General features: G+C 44.6%; 1 protein-coding gene and 1 long non-coding RNA gene across 2 annotated transcripts in view; both read left to right on the forward strand.

Moving 5' to 3' along the window:
- The window catches only part of LOC310787434, a 755,777-nt gene that overhangs the window by 207,670 nt on the left and 520,607 nt on the right, over positions 1–27,500 (forward strand). The gene's annotated exons all lie outside the window — the stretch shown is intronic.
- The window catches only part of rarab (retinoic acid receptor, alpha b), a gene marked incomplete at its 3' end in the record, with an annotated part of 69,518 nt that overhangs the window by 19,957 nt on the left and 22,061 nt on the right, over positions 1–27,500 (forward strand). The window contains 3 exon segments of the mRNA XM_083649279.1: positions 17,922–18,076; positions 24,894–24,980; positions 24,982–25,036. Coding sequence (XP_083505405.1) covers positions 17,922–18,076; positions 24,894–24,980; positions 24,982–25,036 — 297 coding nt within the window.

Consider the following 27,500-nt stretch of genomic DNA (forward strand, 5'->3'; position numbering starts at 1 on the left):
ATATCAGTGAGCTTTGGAAAGTGGGCAGAATGACCCACTCGTTTAGGAAAGACACTCTTTGTGGTTTGTATTTAAAGTGAATTGTATGACAGATGATTTGGACGACATCTCTGCAGCCACTGCACTCTCCCATGCTGTGTCTCCTTGTGTTGTCTTCATTGGCACATGGGAGACAGTGTTCAGTGAGAACACTTTCAAATTGCAAAGTGATTGGTTGCAATTGAAGGGGTGATTTTTACAGCCAATCACAGCAAACGTATAATACAAACGGGACAACACAGGCAGGTCATGATGTCACTGCAGTTGTGGTCTCGACTGATCTTCATATACAATCCCGAGTCCGGCTTGTCCGAGACCGACACCGAGGGAGGGCGAGTCCGACACGAGACCGAGACCATCAAAATGTGGTCTTGAGTAAGACTGGTCTTGAATACTAATATTAACACTAATATTAAAGTTTGTTTGACACTCTTGTTTGACTGTCGGCTGCAGGCTTTCCATTGGTGGATGCTCGGGTCTTCCTCTTTTAAGAGCCGCCCCAGATCCAGCGGTGTTTACGCTTTGTGTGTGCAGTATTTATATAAGTTAGTTTTATTATGTAGCTACATAGTAGATAACTCGCATCACATTTATTGACATTACTACGATGCCCTGTTTTCATAGCAGAATAGTTTTTTGGAGCACAGGAAAGAATGCAACAGCCGTTTACACTTTTGTTTGACCAGATGACCAGATCAGGTTTTTGGCCCCAGACAGACTAAACCTACCTAGCAACAGTCACTATGGGGGCGGGACTTAGGATTGGTTCATTGTGGCTCAGAAATGAACAGAGTCCGGCACAGTCAGACTTTGTCTTTCAACTGCGGTGACGTTGCATTAGCAGATCCTCCCATCATTAGTGATGAGAGGAGAACCTCACCATCCAGCTGATGAGATGAGAACCTCACCATCCAGCTGATGAGAGGAGAACCTCACCATCCAGCTGATGAGATGAGTACCTCACCATCCAGCTGATGAGATGAGAACCTCACCATCCAGCTGACGAGATGAGAACCTCACCATCCAGCTGATGAGAGGAGAACCTCACCATCCAGCTGATGAGAGGAGAACCTCACCATCCAGCTGATGAGAGGAGAACCTCACCATCCAGCTGATGAGAGGAGAACCTCACCATCCAGCTGAAATGACATTCCCAGGCTATGTGATTCCTCACCGTGACGTATTCTGAGTGAGACAGAGGGTAGAGAGGCGGGACATAGCGTGCGGAGGAGTTTGATTTGACCGTTGGAAAGTGGGCGTGTCAGGGGTGAGGGACTGGACTGGTAAATGGTAAATGGCCTGCATTTATATAGCGCTTTTATCCAAAGCGCTTTACAGTCAGTAGGTACATTCACCCATTCACACACCGATGGCGGCAGGTTACCACGCAGGGTGCTGGCACACCAACGGGAGCAATTTGGGGTTCAGTGTCTTGCCCAAGGACACTTCGACATGCAGACTGGAGGAGCCGGGAATCAAACCACCGACCTCTTTTATCCAAAGCGATTAGTGGACGACCCTCCTGAGCTACAGCCCCTAGACTGAGTCAACGCCAGGCGAGCGTGCGCTGCCTGCGTGCCTCTGAGCGGGAGGGACACAGCAGTCTGCTAAATAATGTCTTTTACCGGACAAATCCGAAAACCTACTGCGTCCATATTTCCACATCCTAGAAAGCACCTGCACCAGTGGCTGGACTTTGGAGACGCTGCAGGGCTCAACAGCGTTTCTTAGAAAATCATGCTTAAGATCTTAAGTCCTATTTCGGGAGGAGACTGAGAGCGCCCAGTATAGTGATTCAAGATGTCGTCTGGCCAGGGACTCATCTCTGGCAGGAGGCCATGCAGAGACCAGTTAAATAACAGCTTCTTCCAGCAGATTTGACCCAGAGCTGCAGGGAAGAAGCTTCTCAGTGCAGGAGGAGGACCTCTGTAACCTGCCTGTCCTGCTCAGACAGGTTGAATGGCTGGGACAGGATTTGAGACTTTAGCCCAGGGTTAACAGGGTTAACCTGTGTGCTGCTGTGGGAAAGAGGAAAAGGCCAGTGGCGTAAATAACCTGAGCTAAGAAGGTGTTGACTAAAGCACCAGAGAGACACAGCTCCTGGGAAGATTGAGGATTACGATCCTGGGAAACAAAGACATGGCCCAGGGCTATCATGGTTATAGCTTGAAGATGTTAAAAGACCTGAGACATGTTTGGTATAAATAAACATGACTAAACTGGACTAGATTAGATTAGATTAGACTAGACTAGCAGTCTTCTTATAAGCCTGTTGGCATTACATCACTTATATCACATCACATCACTATTTTCGTGTTTTCTTAAATGCCGTTATGCTGCCGTTAATGCCTGTAATAATAAACAAAAGAAAAAACAAGGTGAACAGACTTTGCTGTGAGGAGCTGTCAGAAAGTTTCACCTGTCTCTCCTAACTATCCACACATCTCCTGTGCTGCTAAAGTATCCTCCGTCTCGCTCCCGTCACGTCTGTGGACGGTAGAGATAGAAACAAACCACGGGGACTTTATTGCTGTCATTACTACAGCCATGTGTAACGCAGGTCACCATCCGAACACAACAGGAACAATACAGGTAATGCTAATGGTGGCTAGCTTCCTATAAACGCTGCTCTTACATAGGCTGTCACTTGAGAGCTGGTGGGCGTGCCCTACGTGAGTTACATCAATGGAATAAGGTATATGCTACCAAACACTGCTTTGTTTCATGAATGAGTTGTCATGCAGGCGCAGAACAGACATGCTAGTTGAGCGCGGGCTGTAGTCTTCACAGCGTGTTCAAATGAAACGTTTTGTTCAACAAAGAGACGATGTAACAGTCTGCTTTAGTTAGCGCTCCTCCTCTGGAGTAAAGAGACGATGTAACAGTCTGCTTTAGTTAGCGCTGCTCCTCTGGAGTAAAGAGACGATGTAACAGTCTGCTTTAGTTAGCTTCTCCTCTGGAGTAAAGAGACGATGTAACAGTCTGCTTTAGTTAGCTTCTCCTCTGGAGTAAAGAGACGATGTTACAGTCTGCTTTAGTTAGCGCTGCTCCTCTGGAGTAAAGAGACGATGTAACAGTCTGCTTTAGTTAGCTTCTCCTCTGGAGTAAAGAGATGATGTTACAGTCTGCTTTAGTTAGCACTGCTCCTCTGGAGTAAAGAGACAATGTAACAGTCTGCTTTAGTTAGCTTCTCCTCCTCTGGAGTAAAGAGACAATGTAACAGTCTGCTTTAGTTAGCTTCTCCTCCTCTGGAGTAAAGAGACGATGTTACAGTCTGCTTTAGTTAGCGCTCCTCCTCTGGAGTAAAGAGACGATGTAACAGTCTGCTTTAGTTAGCTTCTCCTCTGGAGTAAAGAGACGATGTAACAGTCTGCTTTAGTTAGCTTCTCCTCTGGAGTAAAGAGACGATGTTACAGTCTGCTTTAGTTAGCGCTGCTCCTCTGGAGTAAAGAGACGATGTAACAGTCTGCTTTAGTTAGCTTCTCCTCCTCTGGAGTAAAGAGACAATGTTACAGTCTGCTTTAGTTAGCTTCTCCTCCTCTGGAGTAAAGAGACAATGTTACAGTCTGCTTTAGTTAGCTTCTCCTCCTCTGGAGTAAAGAGACGATGTAACAGTCTGCTTTAGTTAGCTTCTCCTCCTCTGGAGTAAAGAGACGATGTTACAGTCTGCTTTAGTTAGCGCTCCTCCTCTGGAGTAAAGAGACAATGTAACAGTCTGCTTTAGTTAGCTTCTCCTCCTCTGGAGTAAAGAGACGATGTAACAGTCTGCTTTAGTTAGCTTCTCCTCCTCTGGAGTAAAGAGACAATGTAACAGTCTGCTTTAGTTAGCTTCTCCTCCTCTGGAGTAAAGAGACAATGTAACAGTCTGCTTTAGTTAGCTTCTCCTCCTCTGGAGTAAAGAGACGATGTAACAGTCTGCTTTAGTTAGCTTCTCCTCCTCTGGAGTAAAGAGACGATGTTACAGTCTGCTTTAGTTAGCGCTCCTCCTCTGGAGTAAAGAGACGATGTAACAGTCTGCTTTAGTTAGCTTCTCCTCTGGAGTAAAGAGACGATGTAACAGTCTGCTTTAGTTAGCTTCTCCTCTGGAGTAAAGAGACGATGTTACAGTCTGCTTTAGTTAGCGCTGCTCCTCTGGAGTAAAGAGACGATGTAACAGTCTGCTTTAGTTAGCTTCTCCTCCTCTGGAGTAAAGAGACGATGTAACAGTCTGCTTTAGTTAGCGCTGCTCCTCTGGAGTAAAGAGACGATGTAACAGTCTGCTTTAGTTAGCTTCTCCTCCTCTGGAGTAAAGAGACAATGTTACAGTCTGCTTTAGTTAGCTTCTCCTCCTCTGGAGTAAAGAGACAATGTTACAGTCTGCTTTAGTTAGCTTCTCCTCTGGAGTAAAGAGACAATGTTACAGTCTGCTTTAGTTAGCTTCTCCTCTTCTGGAGTAAAGAGACAATGTTACAGTCTGCTTTAGTTAGCTTCTCCTCTGGATTAAAGAGACGATGTAACAGTCTGCTTTAGTTAGCTTCTCCTCTTCTGGAGTAAAGAGACAATGTTACAGTCTGCTTTAGTTAGCTTCTCCTCCTCTGGAGTAAAGAGACGATGTAACAGTCTGCTTTAGTTAGCTTCTCCTCCTCTGGAGTAAAGAGACAATGTTACAGTCTGCTTTAGTTAGCTTCTCCTCCTCTGGAGTAAAGAGATGATGTTACAGTCTGCTTTAGTTAGCTTCTCCTCTGGATTAAAGAGACAATGTTACAGTCTGCTTTAGTTAGCTTCTCCTCCTCTGGAGTAAAGAGACAATGTTACAGTCTGCTTTAGTTAGCTTCTCCTCTGGATTAAAGAGACGATGTAACAGTCTGCTTTAGTTAGCTTCTCCTCTTCTGGAGTAAAGAGACAATGTTACAGTCTGCTTTAGTTAGCTTCTCCTCCTCTGGAGTAAAGAGACGATGTAACAGTCTGCTTTAGTTAGCTTCTCCTCCTCTGGAGTAAAGAGACAATGTTACAGTCTGCTTTAGTTAGCTTCTCCTCCTCTGGAGTAAAGAGATGATGTAACAGTCTGCTTTAGTTAGCTTCTCCTCCTCTGGAGTAAAGAGATGATGTTACAGTCTGCTTTAGTTAGCTTCTCCTCTGGAGTAAAGAGACAATGTAACAGTCTGCTTTAGTTAGCTTCTCCTCCTCTGGATTAAAGAGACGATGTAACAGTCTGCTTTAGTTAGCTTCTCCTCTTCTGGAGTAAAGAGACGATGTAACAGTCTGCTTTAGTTAGCTTCTCCTCTTCTGGAGTAAAGAGACAATGTAACAGTCTGCTTTAGTTAGCTTCTCCTCCTCTGGAGTAAAGAGACAATGTTACAGTCTGCTTTAGTTAGCTTCTCCTCTGGATTAAAGAGACGATGTAACAGTCTGCTTTAGTTAGCTTCTCCTCCTCTGGAGTAAAGAGACAATGTTACAGTCTGCTTTAGTTAGCTTCTCCTCCTCTGGAGTAAAGAGACAATGTTACAGTCTGCTTTAGTTAGCTTCTCCTCTGGAGTAAAGAGACGATGTTACAGTCTGCTTTAGTTAGCGCTGCTCCTCTGGAGTAAAGAGACGATGTAACAGTCTCCTTTAGTTAGCTTCTCCTCTGGAGTAAAGAGATTATGTTACAGTCTGCTTTAGTTAGCACTGCTCCTCTGGAGTAAAGAGATGGTGTAACAGTCTGCTTTAGTTAGCACTGCTCCTCTGGAGTAAAGAGATGGTGTAACAGTCTGCTTTAGTTAGCACTGCTCCTCTGGAGTAAAGAGACGATGTAACAGTCTCCTTTAGTTAGCTTCTCCTCTGGAGTAAAGAGATTATGTTACAGTCTGCTTTAGTTAGCACTGCTCCTCTGGAGTAAAGAGATGGTGTAACAGTCTGCTTTAGTTAGCACTGCTCCTCTGGAGTAAAGAGACGATGTAACAGTCTCCTTTAGTTAGCTTCTCCTCTGGAGTAAAGAGACAATGTTACAGTCTGCTTTAGTTAGCTTCTCCTCCTCTGGAGTAAAGAGACGATGTAACAGTCTGCTTTAGTTAGCGCTCCTCCTCTGGAGTAAAGAGACAATGTTACAGTCTGCTTTAGTTAGCTTCTCCTCCTCTGGAGTAAAGAGACGATGTTACAGTCTGCTTTAGTTAGCTTCTCCTCCTCTGGAGTAAAGAGACGATGTAACAGTCTGCTTTAGTTAGCTTCTCCTCCTCTGGAGTAAAGAGACGATGTAACAGTCTGCTTTAGTTAGCACTGCTCCTCTGGAGTAAAGAGATGGTGTAACAGTCTGCTTTAGTTAGCGCTCCTCCTCTGGAGTAAAGAGACAATGTTACAGTCTGCTTTAGTTAGCTTCTCCTCCTCTGGAGTAAAGAGACGATGTTACAGTCTGCTTTAGTTAGCTTCTCCTCCTCTGGAGTAAAGAGACGATGTAACAGTCTGCTTTAGTTAGCTTCTCCTCCTCTGGAGTAAAGAGATGGTGTAACAGTCTGCTTTAGTTAGCTTCTCCTCCTCTGGAGTAAAGAGATGATGTTACAGTCTGCTTTAGTTAGCTTCTCCTCCTCTGGAGTAAAGAGACGATGTAACAGTCTGCTTTAGTTAGCGCTCCTCCTCTGGAGTAAAGAGACAATGTTACAGTCTGCTTTAGTTAGCTTCTCCTCCTCTGGAGTAAAGAGACGATGTAACAGTCTGCTTTAGTTAGCTTCTCCTCCTCTGGAGTAAAGAGACAATGTTACAGTCTGCTTTAGTTAGCTTCTCCTCCTCTGGAGTAAAGAGACAATGTTACAGTCTGCTTTAGTTAGCGCTCCTCCTCTGGAGTAAAGAGACAATGTTACAGTCTGCTTTAGTTAGCTTCTCCTCCTCTGGAGTAAAGAGACGATGTTACAGTCTGCTTTAGTTAGCTTCTCCTCCTCTGGAGTAAAGAGACAATGTTACAGTCTGCTTTAGTTAGCGCTCCTCCTCTGGAGTAAAGAGACAATGTTACAGTCTGCTTTAGTTAGCTTCTCCTCCTCTGGAGTAAAGAGACAATGTTACAGTCTGCTTTAGTTAGCGCTCCTCCTCTGGAGTAAAGAGACAATGTTACAGTCTGCTTTAGTTAGCTTCTCCTCCTCTGGAGTAAAGAGATGGTGTAACAGTCTGCTTTAGTTAGCTTCTCCTCCTCTGGAGTAAAGAGATGGTGTAACAGTCTGCTTTAGTTAGCTTCTCCTCCTCTGGAGTAAAGAGATGATGTTACAGTCTGCTTTAGTTAGCTTCTCCTCCTCTGGAGTAAAGAGATGGTGTAACAGTCTGCTTTAGTTAGCTTCTCCTCCTCTGGAGTAAAGAGATGATGTTACAGTCTGCTTTAGTTAGCTTCTCCTCCTCTGGAGTAAAGAGACAATGTTACAGTCTGCTTTAGTTAGCTTCTCCTCCTCTGGAGTAAAGAGACGATGTAACAGTCTGCTTTAGTTAGCTTCTCCTCCTCTGGAGTAAAGAGACAATGTAACAGTCTGCTTTAGTTAGCTTCTCCTCTGGAGTAAAGAGACAATGTTACAGTCTGCTTTAGTTAGCTTCTCCTCCTCTGGAGTAAAGAGACGATGTAACAGTCTGCTTTAGTTAGCTTCTCCTCCTCTGGAGTAAAGAGACGATGTTACAGTCTGCTTTAGTTAGCGCTCCTCCTCTGGAGTAAAGAGACAATGTAACAGTCTGCTTTAGTTAGCTTCTCCTCCTCTGGAGTAAAGAGACGATGTAACAGTCTGCTTTAGTTAGCTTCTCCTCCTCTGGAGTAAAGAGACAATGTAACAGTCTGCTTTAGTTAGCTTCTCCTCCTCTGGAGTAAAGAGACAATGTAACAGTCTGCTTTAGTTAGCTTCTCCTCCTCTGGAGTAAAGAGACGATGTAACAGTCTGCTTTAGTTAGCTTCTCCTCCTCTGGAGTAAAGAGACGATGTTACAGTCTGCTTTAGTTAGCGCTCCTCCTCTGGAGTAAAGAGACGATGTAACAGTCTGCTTTAGTTAGCTTCTCCTCTGGAGTAAAGAGACGATGTAACAGTCTGCTTTAGTTAGCTTCTCCTCTGGAGTAAAGAGACGATGTTACAGTCTGCTTTAGTTAGCGCTGCTCCTCTGGAGTAAAGAGACGATGTAACAGTCTGCTTTAGTTAGCTTCTCCTCCTCTGGAGTAAAGAGACGATGTAACAGTCTGCTTTAGTTAGCGCTGCTCCTCTGGAGTAAAGAGACGATGTAACAGTCTGCTTTAGTTAGCTTCTCCTCCTCTGGAGTAAAGAGACGATGTAACAGTCTGCTTTAGTTAGCTTCTCCTCCTCTGGAGTAAAGAGACAATGTAACAGTCTGCTTTAGTTAGCTTCTCCTCCTCTGGAGTAAAGAGACAATGTTACAGTCTGCTTTAGTTAGCTTCTCCTCTGGAGTAAAGAGACAATGTTACAGTCTGCTTTAGTTAGCTTCTCCTCTTCTGGAGTAAAGAGACAATGTTACAGTCTGCTTTAGTTAGCTTCTCCTCTGGATTAAAGAGACGATGTAACAGTCTGCTTTAGTTAGCTTCTCCTCTTCTGGAGTAAAGAGACAATGTTACAGTCTGCTTTAGTTAGCTTCTCCTCCTCTGGAGTAAAGAGACGATGTAACAGTCTGCTTTAGTTAGCTTCTCCTCCTCTGGATTAAAGAGACGATGTAACAGTCTGCTTTAGTTAGCTTCTCCTCTTCTGGAGTAAAGAGACGATGTAACAGTCTGCTTTAGTTAGCTTCTCCTCTTCTGGAGTAAAGAGACAATGTAACAGTCTGCTTTAGTTAGCTTCTCCTCCTCTGGAGTAAAGAGACAATGTTACAGTCTGCTTTAGTTAGCTTCTCCTCTGGATTAAAGAGACGATGTAACAGTCTGCTTTAGTTAGCTTCTCCTCCTCTGGAGTAAAGAGACAATGTTACAGTCTGCTTTAGTTAGCTTCTCCTCCTCTGGAGTAAAGAGACAATGTTACAGTCTGCTTTAGTTAGCTTCTCCTCTGGAGTAAAGAGACGATGTTACAGTCTGCTTTAGTTAGCGCTGCTCCTCTGGAGTAAAGAGACGATGTAACAGTCTCCTTTAGTTAGCTTCTCCTCTGGAGTAAAGAGATTATGTTACAGTCTGCTTTAGTTAGCACTGCTCCTCTGGAGTAAAGAGATGGTGTAACAGTCTGCTTTAGTTAGCACTGCTCCTCTGGAGTAAAGAGATGGTGTAACAGTCTGCTTTAGTTAGCACTGCTCCTCTGGAGTAAAGAGACGATGTAACAGTCTCCTTTAGTTAGCTTCTCCTCTGGAGTAAAGAGATTATGTTACAGTCTGCTTTAGTTAGCACTGCTCCTCTGGAGTAAAGAGATGGTGTAACAGTCTGCTTTAGTTAGCACTGCTCCTCTGGAGTAAAGAGACGATGTAACAGTCTCCTTTAGTTAGCTTCTCCTCTGGAGTAAAGAGACAATGTTACAGTCTGCTTTAGTTAGCTTCTCCTCCTCTGGAGTAAAGAGACGATGTAACAGTCTGCTTTAGTTAGCGCTCCTCCTCTGGAGTAAAGAGACAATGTTACAGTCTGCTTTAGTTAGCTTCTCCTCCTCTGGAGTAAAGAGACGATGTTACAGTCTGCTTTAGTTAGCTTCTCCTCCTCTGGAGTAAAGAGACGATGTAACAGTCTGCTTTAGTTAGCTTCTCCTCCTCTGGAGTAAAGAGACGATGTAACAGTCTGCTTTAGTTAGCACTGCTCCTCTGGAGTAAAGAGATGGTGTAACAGTCTGCTTTAGTTAGCGCTCCTCCTCTGGAGTAAAGAGACAATGTTACAGTCTGCTTTAGTTAGCTTCTCCTCCTCTGGAGTAAAGAGACGATGTTACAGTCTGCTTTAGTTAGCTTCTCCTCCTCTGGAGTAAAGAGACGATGTAACAGTCTGCTTTAGTTAGCTTCTCCTCCTCTGGAGTAAAGAGATGGTGTAACAGTCTGCTTTAGTTAGCTTCTCCTCCTCTGGAGTAAAGAGATGATGTTACAGTCTGCTTTAGTTAGCTTCTCCTCCTCTGGAGTAAAGAGACAATGTTACAGTCTGCTTTAGTTAGCTTCTCCTCCTCTGGAGTAAAGAGACGATGTAACAGTCTGCTTTAGTTAGCTTCTCCTCCTCTGGAGTAAAGAGATGGTGTAACAGTCTGCTTTAGTTAGCTTCTCCTCCTCTGGAGTAAAGAGATGATGTTACAGTCTGCTTTAGTTAGCTTCTCCTCCTCTGGAGTAAAGAGACGATGTAACAGTCTGCTTTAGTTAGCGCTCCTCCTCTGGAGTAAAGAGACAATGTTACAGTCTGCTTTAGTTAGCTTCTCCTCCTCTGGAGTAAAGAGACGATGTAACAGTCTGCTTTAGTTAGCTTCTCCTCCTCTGGAGTAAAGAGACAATGTTACAGTCTGCTTTAGTTAGCTTCTCCTCCTCTGGAGTAAAGAGACAATGTTACAGTCTGCTTTAGTTAGCGCTCCTCCTCTGGAGTAAAGAGACAATGTTACAGTCTGCTTTAGTTAGCTTCTCCTCCTCTGGAGTAAAGAGACGATGTTACAGTCTGCTTTAGTTAGCTTCTCCTCCTCTGGAGTAAAGAGACAATGTTACAGTCTGCTTTAGTTAGCGCTCCTCCTCTGGAGTAAAGAGACAATGTTACAGTCTGCTTTAGTTAGCTTCTCCTCCTCTGGAGTAAAGAGACAATGTTACAGTCTGCTTTAGTTAGCGCTCCTCCTCTGGAGTAAAGAGACAATGTTACAGTCTGCTTTAGTTAGCTTCTCCTCCTCTGGAGTAAAGAGATGGTGTAACAGTCTGCTTTAGTTAGCTTCTCCTCCTCTGGAGTAAAGAGATGATGTTACAGTCTGCTTTAGTTAGCTTCTCCTCCTCTGGAGTAAAGAGATGGTGTAACAGTCTGCTTTAGTTAGCTTCTCCTCCTCTGGAGTAAAGAGATGATGTTACAGTCTGCTTTAGTTAGCTTCTCCTCCTCTGGAGTAAAGAGACAATGTTACAGTCTGCTTTAGTTAGCTTCTCCTCCTCTGGAGTAAAGAGACGATGTAACAGTCTGCTTTAGTTAGCTTCTCCTCCTCTGGAGTAAAGAGACAATGTAACAGTCTGCTTTAGTTAGCTTCTCCTCTGGAGTAAAGAGACAATGTTACAGTCTGCTTTAGTTAGCTTCTCCTCCTCTGGAGTAAAGAGACGATGTTACAGTCTGCTTTAGTTAGCTTCTCCTCCTCTGGAGTAAAGAGACGATGTTACAGTCTGCTTTAGTTAGCGCTCCTCCTCTGGAGTAAAGAGACAATGTTACAGTCTGCTTTAGTTAGCTTCTCCTCTGGAGTAAAGAGACGATGTAACAGTCTGCTTTAGTTAGCTTCTCCTCCTCTGGAGTAAAGAGATGATGTTACAGTCTGCTTTAGTTAGCTTCTCCTCCTCTGGAGTAAAGAGATGATGTTACAGTCTGCTTTAGTTAGCTTCTCCTCCTCTGGAGTGGGCTTGATATGTTCCAGCCTGGACTTTCCTGAACATAAGCAGACCATGTGTTGGCCTCTCTCTCATGGGATGTCAGACATGTTCAGGCTAGTCTCTTAATAATAATAATAATAAACAAATAAATCGCATTATATACAATTTATGTCAGTGCATGATATGGCATTTTTCAATATTGTGTTACTTACTGCCTTTTCGACACAAAATGGCTGCTTTGGGTGTCATGTGAAAGAGGCTTATTGGCTAAAAGAGGTGGCAGAGGCAGAGCAGGGTGGGCTCCCTCTGCCATTTTGGAAATTTGCACATGTGGTCGCAGCTACATTTGCACCTGTTTTTCCAGGTTCTAGTCCCACTGAGACTCATGGATGATGGGCTCAGGGGCCCAAGATCTCAGGGGCCCTGATCCAGAGCCTGAGGAGTGATGATGCTGTCACTAATGCAGCCAAAAGGATCAGTCATGATATCATTCAGCCTAGAATACCTCCTTACATGGAAGCTGTGCATGTTTGGTGCGGGTTGGGGGCTGTGCAGGTTCACATGTTCATCACACGTCTGTGCTTCTCAGAGGTGTGGTCCAGAAAGGTGTGATGATGATGCCTCTACTGCTCTGAATCTTCATCCTGTTTCACACGGCTCTTTGTTCCTGTGCATGTTCTCTGCTAGCACACTCACACACACACACACACGCACACGCACACGCACACGCACACGCACACAGACAGTATTCCTGTAACTGTGTTACTGACGGACTGTCAGTAACAACCACAGTTTTAACAATTAGCTCAATACACGGAAAGACATTAAAAGCACAAGGAAGTCAAAAACCCACGGGCGGGTCTAAAACTCCCCCTGCCCACGCACTGACATCACTCCCCCTGCCCACGCACCGACATCAGCTGCCACCAGCAATAATAAAAAAAAAAAAACTAGGGCTGTCAAACGATTAATTTTCTTAATCGCGATTAATCATAATTGCGATTAATCGCATCTTTGTATCGCATGTTTAAAATGCTATATTTTGCATTGCAAAGCATTTTTAATTAGATATTAATCATTATTACCAGTGTGTCGTGATTGGGAATCAAATGAATGCAAAGAAATGTACTTTGTGATCTTGAATTTTAGATTTATTTTCAATTCAATAGAAGTGCAATGTAGACAGGAGGTCACAAAATGTCTACAAAATGCATCTTGAATAGAAAATAAATGCACAATAATTGTAAACACTCCAGAACGCTCCAGAACCGATACTTCCGGCGGCGGCGCTGTGGAGCAGTCGAAACCCAAAATGACACAGCCGAAGAAGGCTGTATCTGGGCTAAAAACTTTGGCATTTCCATGTAAATAATGGCTCGGTATTGGAAACTGTGTATTGATAACGTGTATATCGCGTGAAGCCATTGGAGCCGACCTCCCAGTGGTTAGAGGACCCGCGCATCCGAGTCTCGCGCTAACTAGCTGGCTGCTAGCTGGCCGCTAGCTACTTTTAGGTGATCACTCGCCTCAAACTCGATACTTCGGTGATATTTTAATTCCGTTTTACACAAGGCGCAAACTACGGCTCTCGACTTATCCACTGTGCCATTTGGGAAGTAAAACGAGCCATTTAAAAGCGTATTGCTGTCGTTCTCGCCTGCACAAGCAGGAGACAGGAAACCGAACTGCTTGACTACAAGTACGGGTGCGCGAAGGGACAAAATAGCGGCATGCGATTAACGCGATTAAAACAAAATAACGCGTTATGATCGGCGCGCGATTAACACGTTAACGCTGACAGCCCTAAAAAAAACTTACCAATGACGTTAACTTGATGACAAAACCCATCCCCCCGAAAAGCAACAAGCAAGGTCCTCCGAGCACACAGCAGTAATATAGAGCATCTCGTGCCGAACTGCATGTAAACAAAGCGTAAAGTTCCCAGTTGCTAGCCTGGAAATGGCGAAAATATTATATTTTGACATATATTATATATTTTGTGCTTCGTCTCGTCTCCTGGTTGGTTTGTATTCGCAAATGCCTGGAAATATCCCACCCACAACTCAACTAATTGTGATTGGCTAACCCCACAACTCAATGGAATTCTGATTGGTTAAAACACCTGTCATCAAAATTGTCATCCCCATGTCATGACCAGAGTCAGGTCTTCGCAAAGGGTTGCTGGCTTGCTGTCAATCAACATACATACATACATACATAGATACATACATACACACACACACACACACACACACACACACACACACACACACAGAAACACAGAAACACACAACAGAGAGGGAAGCGGGACAGGTTACTGTACATAAAACAGACCTAAAATATCAGAGAGAGAGAGAGAGAGAGAGAGAGAGAGAGAGAGAGAGAGAGAGAGAGAGAGAGAGAGAGAGAGAGAGAGAGAGAGAGAGAGAGAGAGAGAGAGAGAGAGAGAGAGGTGGAGATAGAGAGAGAGAGGTGGAGATAGAGAGAGAGAGGTGGAGAGAGAGAGACAGAGAGGTAGAGAGAGAGAGAGAGAGGTAGAGAGAGAGAGGTGGAGAGAGAGAGAGGTAGAGAGAGAGAGAAGTAGAGATAGATAGGTTGAGAGAGAGAAGTGGAGAGAGAGAGAGGTAGAGAGAGATAGGTGAAGAGAGAGAGAGAAGTGGAGAGAGAGAGATAGGTGGAGAGAGAGAGGTAGAGAGAGAGAGAGAGGTAGAGAGAGATAGGTGGAGAGAGAGAAGTGGAGAGAGAGAGAGAGGTAGGGAGAGAAGTGGAGAGAGAGAGAGGTGGAGAGAGAGAGAGAAGTGGAGAGAGGTAGAGAGAGAGAGGTGGAGAGAGAGAGAAGTGGAGAGGTAGTGAGAGAGAAGTGGAGAGAGAGAGAGGTAGAGAGATAGGTGGAGAGAGAGAGAGGTAGAGAGAGAGAAGTGGAGAGAGGTAGAGAGAGAGAGATGGAGAGAGAGGTAGAGAGAGAGAGGTGGAGAGAGAGAGAGAAGTGGAGAGAGGTAGTGAGAGAGAAGTGGAGAGAGAGAGAGGTAGAGAGATAGGTGGAGAGAGAGAGAGGTAGAGAGAGAGAAGTGGAGAGAGAGAGGTAGAGAGAGAGAGATGGAGAGAGAGAGAAGTGGAGAGAGGTAGAGAGAGAGAGAGGTAGAGAGAGAGAGAGGTAGAGAGAGATAGGTGGAGAGAGAGAGAGGTAGAGAGAGAGAAGTGGAGAGAGAGGTAGAGAGAGAGAAGTGGAGAGAGAGAGAGAGATGGAGAGAGAGAGAAGTGGAGAGAGCTAGATAGAGAGAAGTGGAGAGAGAGGTAGAGAGAGATAGGTGGAGAGAGAGATAGAGAGGTAGAGAGAGATAGGTGGAGAGAGAGAGGTAGAGAGAGAGAGGTAGAGAGAGATAGGTGGAGAGAGAGAGAGAGGTAGAGAGAGAGAAGTGGAGAGAGAGAGAGAGAGGTAGAGAGAGATAGGTGGAGAGAGAGAGAGGTAGAGAGAGATAGGTGGAGAGAGAGAGAGACAGAGAGAGAGAAGTGGAGAGAGAGGTAGAGAGAGAGGTAGAGAGCGAGATAAGTGGAGAGAGAGAGGTGGAGAAAGAGAGAGAGGTAGAGAGAGAGAGGTAGAGAGAGAAGTGGAGAGAGAGAGGTAGAGATAGAGAGAAGTGGAGAGAGAGAGGTAGAGAGAAGTGTAGAGAGAGAGAGAAGTGGAGAGAGAGAGAAGTGGAGAGAGAGGTGGAGAGAGAGAGAGAAGTGGAGAGAGAGAGGAGTTTTAGACATAATTTGTATCAAGGTGTCAGCCCCACTCAGTTCTTCAACACACACACACACACACACGCACGCACGCATGTGTGCGACTGCATGCTAACACACACACACACACACACACACACACACACACACACACACACACACACACACACGCACACACACACACACACACCTCTATCCTTCACTGTATATCTCCACTCCACCCACTTTTCTCTCATCTTTTGTCATATTTCTCTCTCTCTCTCTCCCTCGCTCTCCCTCGCTCTCTCTCTCTCCCTCTCTCACTCTCTCTCTCCCTCTCTCTCTCACTCTATCTCTCTCACTCTCTCTCTCGCTCTCTCTCTCTATGTAAACAGAGCAGGCCAGTAGAGAGGAGTTGAATCTCATTCATTGTGGAATGTCTGGTATGGCTTCTAGAGCAGGGGGAGGTGTGTGTGTGTGTGTGTGTGTGTGTGTGTGTGTGTGTGTGTGTGTGTGTGTGTGTGTGTGTGTGTGTGTGTGTGTGTGTGTGTGTGTGTGTGTGTGTGTGTGTGTGTGTGTGTGTGTGTGTGTGTGTGTGTGTGTGTGTGTGTGTGTGTGTGTGTGTGTGAGAGAGAGAGGTTAGAGGTGAGAGGCGTGCGAGGCAGGCAGGATGACAGAGGGAGTGGTGGAGGAGGTGATATAGTGTCAGACCTGGTTTCTTAATATAAGGGCCGGGGGCCTCAGATAGGTCATAGCTTGTCTCTGCTGGGTCTCCATCACATCCCGGACATGACTTTGGTATGTGTTAAGTATGTATTCATCTGCAGATCTCTGACAGACGGACAAACAGTTCATCAATATAATCAATGGAACATTATAGACATTTCTGAAAGGCAACTTTCTGGAACACATAACAGTAAGATTTGAAACTCAAAACAGCGACAGTTAAACCAGACTTAGTCTCGCTGGCCAGCCTCCCCTCTGTACCGTGAGAGGAGTCTGGCTGCATGGAAACAGGCTACTGGGATAAACCCTCCCCTGCTCTACAGCTGCTCTCCCATTGGAGCGACTGTTTCAGTCGCTGCCGGATGTCCGCTCCCGGCTTATTACAAGCTCTGTCATTGGCTCTGACCATGTCAATCAGAGCGGTTTCCGCTCCCTCCTCCCTGTGTGTCGCTGTAAATAGTAAATGCCCTGCCGCCGCAGTGAAAACAACAACGCTAACTAGCTAGCAAGCTAACGGCAGAAACCTACACGCTAGCTCGTTGCTACATGCTGAAAACGGCAAGTTGGATTGTTTGAAACTATTTTCCAAGGGCACTGCTGGTAAGCGCCGCCCATCGCAATCCCACTATGGAGACCTGCGGTGCCAGACTCCTCACGGTAGGGAGGGGAGGCTGGCAAGTGAGACGTATGGCTCATTTCCACCACATTTTACTGCCCTGCACAGCTCGTCACCACTCGGCTCTACTTGTTTCAACCCGATGGACGTTTTGCTTCCACCGCTGGTCATCTGCCCCGCCCACACCCGGTCGTCATAGCGACCGCATATCTGTCCTCCGCCCATAGCCGAAGTAGGCTATAACATATAACGTTAAAATTAAATCCATAGTATACACAGAACTTTTAAACTGTTCATGAAATACTGGTGCCTCTAAATGACCTACAGTGTACTGTACATGGGCAAATGTGACAATCGGCCAGGAGAATGGATATCACTTTGTTGTTAGTCAAACTCACATGCATGAAGGCAGCAACACAAAAGACTGATGGAAATAACATAACAGAAGAGAAGGTAAGCCCCACTAAACTGGTATGCAGCGTTGCATTGACAGTCAGTAGATAGAGTAAACACGATTCTGCCTGACCAATCAGTCGTCTGCAGTGTTTTCACGTCACCGTATGAACCCGGGTTCACAGCGCTAGAAGAACCTCAACAGAGCAGGGACCAAAAGCAGCACGACTCAACCCCGACTCAACCCGGGCTGTCCACGTTTTTGATCGGTGGAATGAGACAAAAAAGCGAGACGAGCTGGGCGGGGCCGCGTTGATACCAGCAGTGGAAATTGGCCATAAGCCAGACTAGCAACAGGAATACAGCAATTTATTGTCAAGGTATTCTCAGCTTTGGAGGGAAAAGAGCATATTCTGTCATTTGGGTTCCACTGGACACAATGTAAAGGCAATGTGAAGTAATGCACCGATAAGAAAGTCTGTGAAGCACTGACGTCATTATCAAGGTGCCAAATAGAGCGTTTTGGGGCTGGTGTGCTCTTGATATGGCATGCCGTTCACAGCTGATCCATGCAATACAGCAGCCATCTTGTTTGGAGGTCTGTCTCATCGGCTGTCACTAATGCCTTTGTCACTTTTAGACAGAAGAAGAAGTAGTGTGTGGATATGACTGGGGTTTTCTCAGCTTTATGGGGAGAGAGAGATGTTTTCACTTCAGTGAACACTACCTACATTCAAGTGTCGATAACTAAAGAACGCATGAAAGTAGAATCAAACTTTTTCTATCAAAGTCGAGACTCTCTTCTTTCTTTTGGCATATTCACTGTTTACATAGTTCTGGAATGGAAATTCCCAGTACCAGTTCATTGATGTAAATCTCCCTCCCTCTGTCTCCTCCTGTAACCATAGAGACGGGCAGTACCAGTTCATTGATGTCAATCTCCCTCCCTCTGTCTCCTCCTGTAACCATAGAGACGGGCAGTACCAGTTCATTGATGTCAATCTCCCTCCCTCTGTCTCCTCCTGTAGCCATAGAGACGGGCAGTACCAGTTCTGGGGAGGACCTGCTGATATCGAGCCCCCCCTCGCCGCCTCCTCCTCCACGGGTCTACAAGCCCTGTTTCGTCTGCCAGGACAAGTCCTCAGGGTACCACTACGGGGTCAGCGCCTGTGAGGGCTGCAAGGTAGGCTGCTCCACATGCTAGCTACACACACACACACAAACACACACACACACACACACGCGCGCATGCACGCACGCACACACACACGCACACACATGCAACCACACACACACACACACACACACACACACACACACACACACACACATACACTACGCTACACATGCTGCTTAATCAGAACACTTACTAGTCAAACGTTTGGACTCGCTTTTTGTTGTAAACTATTTTCCACCTTTTACAATAGAAGGAAATAAATCAACGTTATGAAATGACACAAATTGAATTATGCAGCGGCCAGAAAAGTGTTCAACAAAATCCAAACAATCTTACATTTTAGATTCTTTAAAGGGGGACATACCCCCCCAGATATGTGACAAAACGGCATGCTGCTTATTTGAAAAAACCTATGGTAAAAACCAAGAAATGACATCTCCTCATGTCTCGCTATACTCTTTGGTTGTGCTCAGCTCAGGAGTTTTAAGGCTCTGCCCGCGATAGCCAGGCCGGAGGCATTATGGATCCGGGTTGTCCGTCCGTACGTCCGTCCGTACGTCCGTACGAGGTTCGTTAACGTGATATCTGAGGAACGCCTTGACGGAATTTCATAAAATTTGACTTAAACATCCACTTAGACTCAAGGATGATCTGATTAGATTTTGGTGGTCAAAGGTCAAGGTCACTGTGACCTCTCAAACGCCATTTTCAAGCTTGTTAACGCGATATCTCAGGAATGCCTTCACGGAATTTCATCAAATTTGCCTCAAACATCGACTTGGACTCAAGGATGAACTGATTACATTTTGGTGGTCAAACTTCAAGGTCACTATGACCTCATGAACACCATTCCCAAGTCCGTTAACGCAATATCTCAAGAACGGCTTGATAGAATTTCTTCTGATTTGGCTCAAACATCGACTTGGACGCAAGGATGAACTGATTCCATTTTGGTTATCAAAGGTCAATGTCACTGTGACCTCTCAAATGCCATTTTCAAGCTTGTTAACGCGATATCTCAGGAATGTCTTGATGGAATTTCTTCGAATTTGCCTCAAATGTTCACTTGGACTCAAGGACATTTTGGTGGTCAAAGTTCAAGGTCACTGTGACCTCTCACACACCCAATTTTCAAGCTCTGTAACGCAACATCTCACGAGCGCCTTGATGGAATTTCTTCCAATTTGCCTCAAATGGCGATTTGGACTGTAGAATGAACTAATGGCGGAGGCATAAGTCCGCGTTGCGGTCGTTCTAGTTTTTCCGGAAATCGACGCCATGACAGTTTCCCCGCAGTTTCCCCAAAACATCACAAGACAAAGTTATGAGAGCTACAAAATCTTTATAAATATCAACAACTAGCCAACGCTGGTGGCCTGTATGGAAACAGTGTTGCTATCATCTCTCTTGTTGCATTTTTAAACTGGCAGATGGGGGATTCAACTTTTAGTTGTTTACTCACCTAAATTGGCTCTCTTCCAAATAAACCAGCCACGTAACTAACGCTACGTCCATTCATGAAAATAATGATGGGACATTAATGGTTTGTAAAGTGCCACCACGCGCGGAGGCCGGCTAATTGTTGTTTAACATGCAGGCCAACCGGCTAGGAGCGGGTTATAATACGGATTCCACTGCATGTTAAGAAGTGGCTTCAGTGTATAAAATTGGGTACAGGATTGCGGGAATCCCGCATCTGTTTGCGCAAACCGCTGCATACGACTGGACAAGCCGCTTGTCACAGACAGGGGCACAGCGTCAGTGCAGCAGCAGCAGCAGCTCAGTAGCCTATAAGTCGGAGGTGAGTGTCACTTCACCATGCCTTCTCCTCCCCGTCAAAAGTGAACCAGGAAAATACATTTTAGGCTGTAGGCTGCTTTTGTGAAAAAGGGGCACAGAAGAGTCCTCTCTCTCTTCTCTCTGCACAATCAAAGTGGTTGAGTGGTTCTCAATGTGGGGTCCGGTGACCACCAGTGGTCCTTGAGAGGATTCCAGGATTCTCTGTTATCTCTCAACCTAATATATATGGAATTCTGGACAAAATCACATCTAGGCTACATAAAAAAAAATCAGATTTGCATCTGAGAGACCAAATCTCATCATATGGGGGTCCATTGCCACAATGTGAACTAAATTAGGGCTCCTTAGTATGAAAAATGTTGGGAATGATTTACAGCAACACAATGCAATTTCCTTCCTTTTATGATTATAGTGGCATTTATTGATAGTATTGTGTTACATAGGTGTTGGTAGGAAAATAACAGGCGATTGTAATCAATTAACAGGTGATTAACAGGTCAAGTGACCAGGGGCGCCATATAGGGGGGGAAACCTAGGACGATTCTAGGGGCCCTTGAAGCTGACAGGGGCCCTAAAAAAAAAAAAACATTTTTTTTTTTTTTTTTTTGCAATTCCATCGCGGGCCACAGTTGAGTATCACTGGTCTAGTCTGTCCGGCGCCATCTGAACATTTATTCAACTTTTCTTAACTACTGGAAATTACCCTGTTAGACCTTAGTGAAATATGCTTACTTCACAGAGTGTTTACATTTCCCTCCTGTCTAGCGAACATTTAATCAATGCAAACAATTGTTTGCAAGCCGTTCCTAACTGATGAAGGAGGTGAGACACACACAGCAGCATTGTGTTGAATGACATGGTAGTTGGCACAATTGCAGTGGGTCTGTGGGGATTTATTTGTAATACTAATAATAATAATAATAATAATAATAATAATAATAATAATAGTAATAATAATAATAATAATAATAAAAAAATAAGAAGGATCAACACAATTTATTTGTCTACATAATGACCATTATATGAAAGGAAAAGCAGCCCACAAATGACAGCCAATGAGAAAAGGAGAACATAATGATATTAAGACTGAATAATGATATCACAACAGTCTCATGCTAAACACTCTCCTGTTGGACTCCACATGTGTATCAATATTCTTTCTAGTCATTAGTTGATAGTGTTTCTTTGTTCCCTCTGGTGTATTCAGAGCAGAGAGAGAGTATGATGATTCAACAGGGATGAGATTGAGAAAAGGAGCAAATATTGATGGTTAAGACTGAATAATGACAACACTACAGTGTTATCCTAATATAATTTAAAATGCGATATTATCCTCTAAATCAGCTTCAAACAGCCCAAATTTTTCGGCAGGCGCCCTTCGGACGCCGGCATCAGTGGGGCCCATACTATGTCCTGTCATGGGGCCCAAAATCCCTGGCGGCGCCCCTGCAAGTGACACAAACAGACAATGAGCTGTGTGTATTGTAGCGCCATATTGGTAGGAAAATGCTTGTGACATCATGGGAATAGGCTTGGAGTTGTGAGGAGCCGGGAAAGGGTACAGGGGGAGTAGGGGAGTAACTATCTTGAAATCCCATAGTCTTTGGGTACAACGTGACGTCAGGTTGTACCACATTTTGTGCAGTTTTGAGGGCAAAAAAAAAAGCAGTGTTCAACCCATAGAGGGCACTTTTGCAGCAGACAATGATACAAATGGTACAATGGTAACAGTTTGGTCTCAAATGTGGAAATTTTGACCAGAATTCTTCACACACCACCCCCAAAGTCATCTATATTGGTTAAAAGCTGAAAAAAAGTGTTTGGGGGTAAGTTACACTTTAAAGTAGAGTTTTGCCTTGAGCAAGGCAAAAGCCCAATTTATACTTGGTCTGTCTACACTTTTGAAACTGTCGCCGACAGAAATTAGGTCTTTGTCGACACTTTCATTCAGAGAACATGCAAACTCAGCACAGAACGGCCCTTTTGACGACCCCACCCGGGCGGTGGCACTCGAGGACGGGCACGCACTCCTTCAGCGCTCACAGCGTCCCAGGTGGGAATCGAACCCAGGACCTTCTAGCTGTGAGGCGACAGTGCTTACCACTGCACCACCGTGCCCCCTCTTTGTCGACACTTTCAAGTGTCGCCGAGTAGTGTCTCCTACCAAGTGACATTTCTAATGTTGCTGACTATGTCATGAGAAGGCGTGCGCGGTTGACTTCCTTGTTTTGGTTTTCGCTGAAATTAATGAACGCGTCCCCGCTATTTTTATCAGCCTGTTCTCTTGTTTTTCCTCTAAATATCTGTCACTTTAACCGTTTCTCTTCTTTTTCGTCTTTTCCCTCTTACTGCAGGACAGGAAGCCTCTGAAAACCAGCGTTTTTGCTGAGTAGGGCTCAGAAGTATTTTAATTCATGTTTTTCTCCCTGTTGAATAAATTAACTGACACTGAATATTGCAGACAACAAAACAAACAACAAATACAACAAATGTAAAAATGTATAATTCAGGTAAGGTTCTTTTTTTTAACATGACATACAATTGCTAATTATTATGATAGATAATTGAGAGAGAGAGAGAGAGAGAGAGAGAGAGACCAAGCAGATAAGCCAGTATTGAAACCTGACATCTATGAAAACATCTATCTGATGAAGTTACATTTTGAACATCTAAACAGAACATGACATTTTAGATGAATGTGCGAGAGATATAAACAGAAGTGAGAGCGATTGAGAAAGAGATGTTGAGAAAGAGAGGCTGGGTGTAGCGTGTGTAGGCTATGTGTGTCATGTCAGCTAAGGGTTCATGACCTTTAAACTTCCCCTAGGCCCTGTAAGCCTCTTTGGTTTGATCTAATCCCACACGCACGCACGCACACACACACACACACACACACACACACACACACACACACACACACACACACACACACACATATGCCAAAGCGTCCTCCCCCTACAATTGTTCATAGTAGCTTCTTCATCCTATTCACCTCATGTAGAAGAGACAGTGTGGCTTGAGAGACTAACAGGAAGTGTAAATACAATTGGAAGTTCTGAATGTGTTTGCACTTCCTGTGACTCATAAACCTACTCTGACTCATATGTGTTGTGACCAGTGTTGGGGGTAACTCATTACAAAAGTAACATATTACATGTAATATATTACTTTTAGCAGTAACTCAGTAATATAACGTATAGGATATAACTATATATATAACTACTTATAGGATTTTAGTAATATTATACCAGTTACTTTGTCAAGTAATTCAAGTTACAAATTGAGTTACATTTTATTAAATCAAGGCGCATAATATTAAAAAAGATACAATAATTTCCTAATCAAACTGTGTGTTTATGCAAATAACCACTATAGATGGCAATAACAAAGGAAAATAATAGCATTTAGAATTTTGGATTGTTTCCACTGACTTCAAGGCGGTTGAAATTATCTTTCGGGATGGTTCATTCTGCTGCTGTTGTTTTGGTAAAAGTAATGCAAAATAGTGTAATAAGTAACGAGTTACTCCACACAGTAAGTAATATTGCAAAGTAACTTATTACTTTTAAATGAAAGTAACTAGGAATATGTAGTATCATACATTTTGAAAGTAACTTGCCCAACACTGGTCGTGACACAATGGGTCAATTGGGTGGGGCTACATAACTGTGAATAAGAATGTGAAGTGAGTGAGTGAAGAGAGAGAGAGAGAGAGAGAGAGAGAGAGAGAGAGAGAGAGAGAGAGAGAGAGAGAGAGAGAGAGAGAGAGAGAGAGAGAGAGAGAGAGAGAGAGAGAGAGAGAGAGAGAGAGAGAGAGAGAGAGAGAGAGAGAGAGGAGTGTGTAATTGCTCACTACTTTGCACTATCACCATTTAATTGCCTGGTTATTACTGTTCTGTTATTATTCTGAATAGATTCCGGTCAACAATGGGTCTTCTATTATATTCTATTTTATCACATTCCATTTAATTTTCTTCTGTCTTCCTCTTTGAATATCTTCAGATTTTGTGATTTATGTTACTGGTAACAAAATGTCTTGTTTTCTGTTTTTGACTCTTTGTAACTGCTAAGTGTTGCTAATGTATGCTTTGGCAATGTAAGATGCACCCTTATCATGCCAATAAAGCCCTTTGAATTGAATTGAATTGAGAGAGGAGAGAGAGGAGAGAGAGGAGAGAGGAGAGAGAGAGAGAGGAGGAGAGAGGAGAGAGAGGAGAGAGAGAGAGAGAGAGAGGAGAGGAGAGAGAGAGAGAGAGAGGAGAGAGAGAGGAGAGAGAGAGAGAGAGAGAGAGGAGAGGAGAGGAGAGAGAGGAGAGAGAAGGGAGGAGAAGGAGAGGAGTGGACTTTGAACAGTGGGAGAGAGAGAGCGAGCGAGCGTGTGAGAGCGTGTGTGAGCGAGCAGAAAGTGTGTCTGACCTGGCTGAATTTTCCAGGAAGTGTAAAGAGCACCACTGCTGGTGACCTAACTAACTAACGGAGCCGGATTTTTGACTTAGGTCATTAGAGCTGATTTAAATGAGGCAAAAAATGGCTAATTGGTGGCCAAAATGACTCGACACAGGTTCAGCACCACGGAGAGCCCAATCGTTAGCTACTGAATTGAGCTCACCTGAGTGGAGGAGCACAGCTGAGTTGAGTTGTAACTATGAAAACCCTCTGGGGAGAGAGGGGAGAGGCCGCATGCCAACTCTGTGAGCCAGGCCTGACTCAATGGCCAGACGGGTGTTCTGCTAGTAGAAGCAATACTTTTCTTGTTTTGAATAATATGCATCTTAAATATTGGAAATATGTCTCTCTCTCCTGTGTGCTGCCCCCTACCCCTCTCTTCTCTCTCCCCCTCCCTCCCCCCTCTCTCCATCCCTCCGCCTCTCTCTCCCCTCTCTCCCCCCTCCCTCCCCCCCTCTCTCCATCCCTCCGCCTCTCTCTCTCCTCTCTCCCCCCCTCCCTCCCCCCTCTCTCCATCCCTCCGCCTCTCTCTCTCTCTCCCTGCCTCCTTCTCTCCCCCCCTCCCTCTCTGTGTCAGGGCTTCTTCCGGAGGAGCATCCAGAAGAACATGGTGTACACGTGTCACCGAGACAAAGTCTGCGTCATCAACAAGGTGACGAGGAACCCGCTGCCAGGCCTGCCGGCTCCAGAAGTGCCTCGAAGTCGGCATGTCCAAGAGTGGTGAGTGTTTACACTGTGGTCCCACCCCATCGTATCTGCATGTGTGTGTGGTGTGCATGTGTGTATGTGTGCATGTGTGTATCTGCATGTGTGTGTGTGCATGTGTGTATGTGCATGTGTGTGTGTGTGCGTGCATGTGTGTATGTGCATGTGTGTATGTGCATGTGTGTATGTGCATGTGTGTGTGTGTGTGTGTGTGTGTGCATGTGTGTGTGTGCGTGTGTGTATGTGCATGTGTGCATGTGTGTGTATGTGCATGTGTGTGTGTGCTATATCATTCAGAGCAGTGGTTCTCAAACATGTTTCATGTCAAGGACCCCCCAAAACACACATTACACAAATTAGACCACGGACCTCCATTCGATAAGATTTTGTCCCAGAAAGATGTAGGAAACCCATGGTCAAAATAGTCATACATTCTGTTATTTCCTATTCTGTCATTGTATTATAGTGATTATAGTTGAAATTAACACATTCACTGCCAGCCGTTTTTTCAATACTGTAGGTAGGTTCTGCCAAGGTTTTTTTTGGAGGATTCTGGCTCATCTTTCAAGAGCCGAGGATTCTTTTCTGCTAAGATTTTGTGAACACAAATGATCTCAAAAGAAACTAATATAATGTGTGCTTTCTCTGTCTAAAAGAGTTCATTTGTAGAGTAGTAGTTATGTAGGCATAGCAGTAGAAAACAGCATGGTTTTCAGCGTCTGAAAATTTATTCTGAGATAAATGGCTTTTTGTGAAATTCGATAGAACAGTCACTTTAAACCATTTATTTTTGGCGTAAGACGTCAGACATCTAAACAATAGTTTTGAACAGTAATTTCCTCCATAGCAGCAGGAAACCCCCCTCTCCTTCAAACTCCTCCCTCGTGGGTGTGTCTCTGTGGCTTTGCAGCGTTTGTCACAAGCGAGGCTCTGCCTGTCTGTGCTGCCTGGCTGCTGGCGGCTGCTCTTTGGGCGAGTCTGCATGAGTCGTTTCGGTTGTGAGCTCAGCTGCAATGAAGCTGCGTGCGATTGTGGGCTTTCTGCGGGTGTTTCAAAGTGTGTTGCACGCATAATCTATTATGCAAATTTGCAATCCCCCACCGCCAGCTCCCAGCGCGATAATGCGCGAAAGCGAAAAGCGTTTTCGCCAATCCATTTTACAGTATGAGAGAATGGTTTTCTCGCGCGTTCCCCTGCAGTTTTGGCTCGGCTTTTTCTAGTCTGGAGAGCACTGTCGCCACTTAGTGGGTCGGTGGAATGGGTTGTACACGTTCGGTGGCTCCAATATTTTTATAGGAGACGTGGGGGGCGTTGATCCACGTCCCACCGTCAATTTTTTTTTTTTTTTTTTTTAAGACGAGATATCTCGTCATTGGCAGTCAACCGGTTGGATTTTTTAAGACGAGATATCTCGTCAAGGCAGTGAACGTGTTAAATTATTCCCCTTTTTGCTTGGCTCATGGCCCCTTAAAAATGAGAGAGATGAACAGTCCCAGCCAAAGAATGATTTTCCTTCTGAGATTACTTCATTTCATTGTCAGAGGAGCCCTAGAGGCTGAAAACGATTTAGTATTTTGTTTAGAAAAAGGACAAAATTGACTCTCCTATAAATCACCTGGCGACCCCCCCAAATTCAATCGTGCGACCGACCCCCTGTGAGGTCCCAACCCCCCTGCGAGGTTCCCACTCCGGCCCCAAGTGGAGAAGCAGTGAATTGGAGAGCAGTGAATTGGAGAGCAGTGAATTGGAGAGCAGTGAATTGGAGAGCAGTGGGGGAAACAGATGGGCTTCCAAAAGGCCTGCAGCAAACTGAAGGAAAAGGTTGAAGCCACTTCCTGGTGGCAGACAAAGAGCTTAGAGAGCGAGACCGGACGAGCGATCAGCTTCTCAACAACATGAGCGCCTTCAAACTCCCAGCCTCTTCTTCGTGTCATTCTACTCACTTAGTTTTACCTTGCCGTTTGTCTCCATCTAGTGGCCATTCACTGTAATCACACACCCTGTCATGTCAACTGTGTCAAGTCTTATTGGTGTTTTATAAATTATGTTCTAAAGTGAGTTTGTGATTCAAGCGAGATGCAAACCAAAGGAATGGGTATTGCAAATGTATTGCTGGCAACAACAACAACAACAACAACAACAACAACAACAACAACAACAACAACAACAACAACAAGTTCCCTCCCTTCTCTCAATTATTTGGCCGTTATTTTCCACTTGGTGACAAACTTGTTCATTAAAATCACTCTGAATAAATCAATATTGATATTGATTATTGATAGGCTATTGATATACCCCTACATATTGATTTGATTAATGAATCTTTAATAGCGACGGGACAATCTGCTTATCTCTCCATGAGATTTGATACATGGTACAACCAGGATACAATGTGATAAATACAAGTTCAATGACAACAAAGTCTGGCTGAAGAATGAGGCTTATTTCTGAGAAATTTCTGTGAATGTAAACAATAAAG

This window comes from Poromitra crassiceps, assembly GCF_964638095.1.
Source record: "Poromitra crassiceps genome assembly, chromosome: 13".
Lineage (NCBI taxonomy): Eukaryota > Metazoa > Chordata > Actinopteri > Beryciformes > Melamphaidae > Poromitra > Poromitra crassiceps.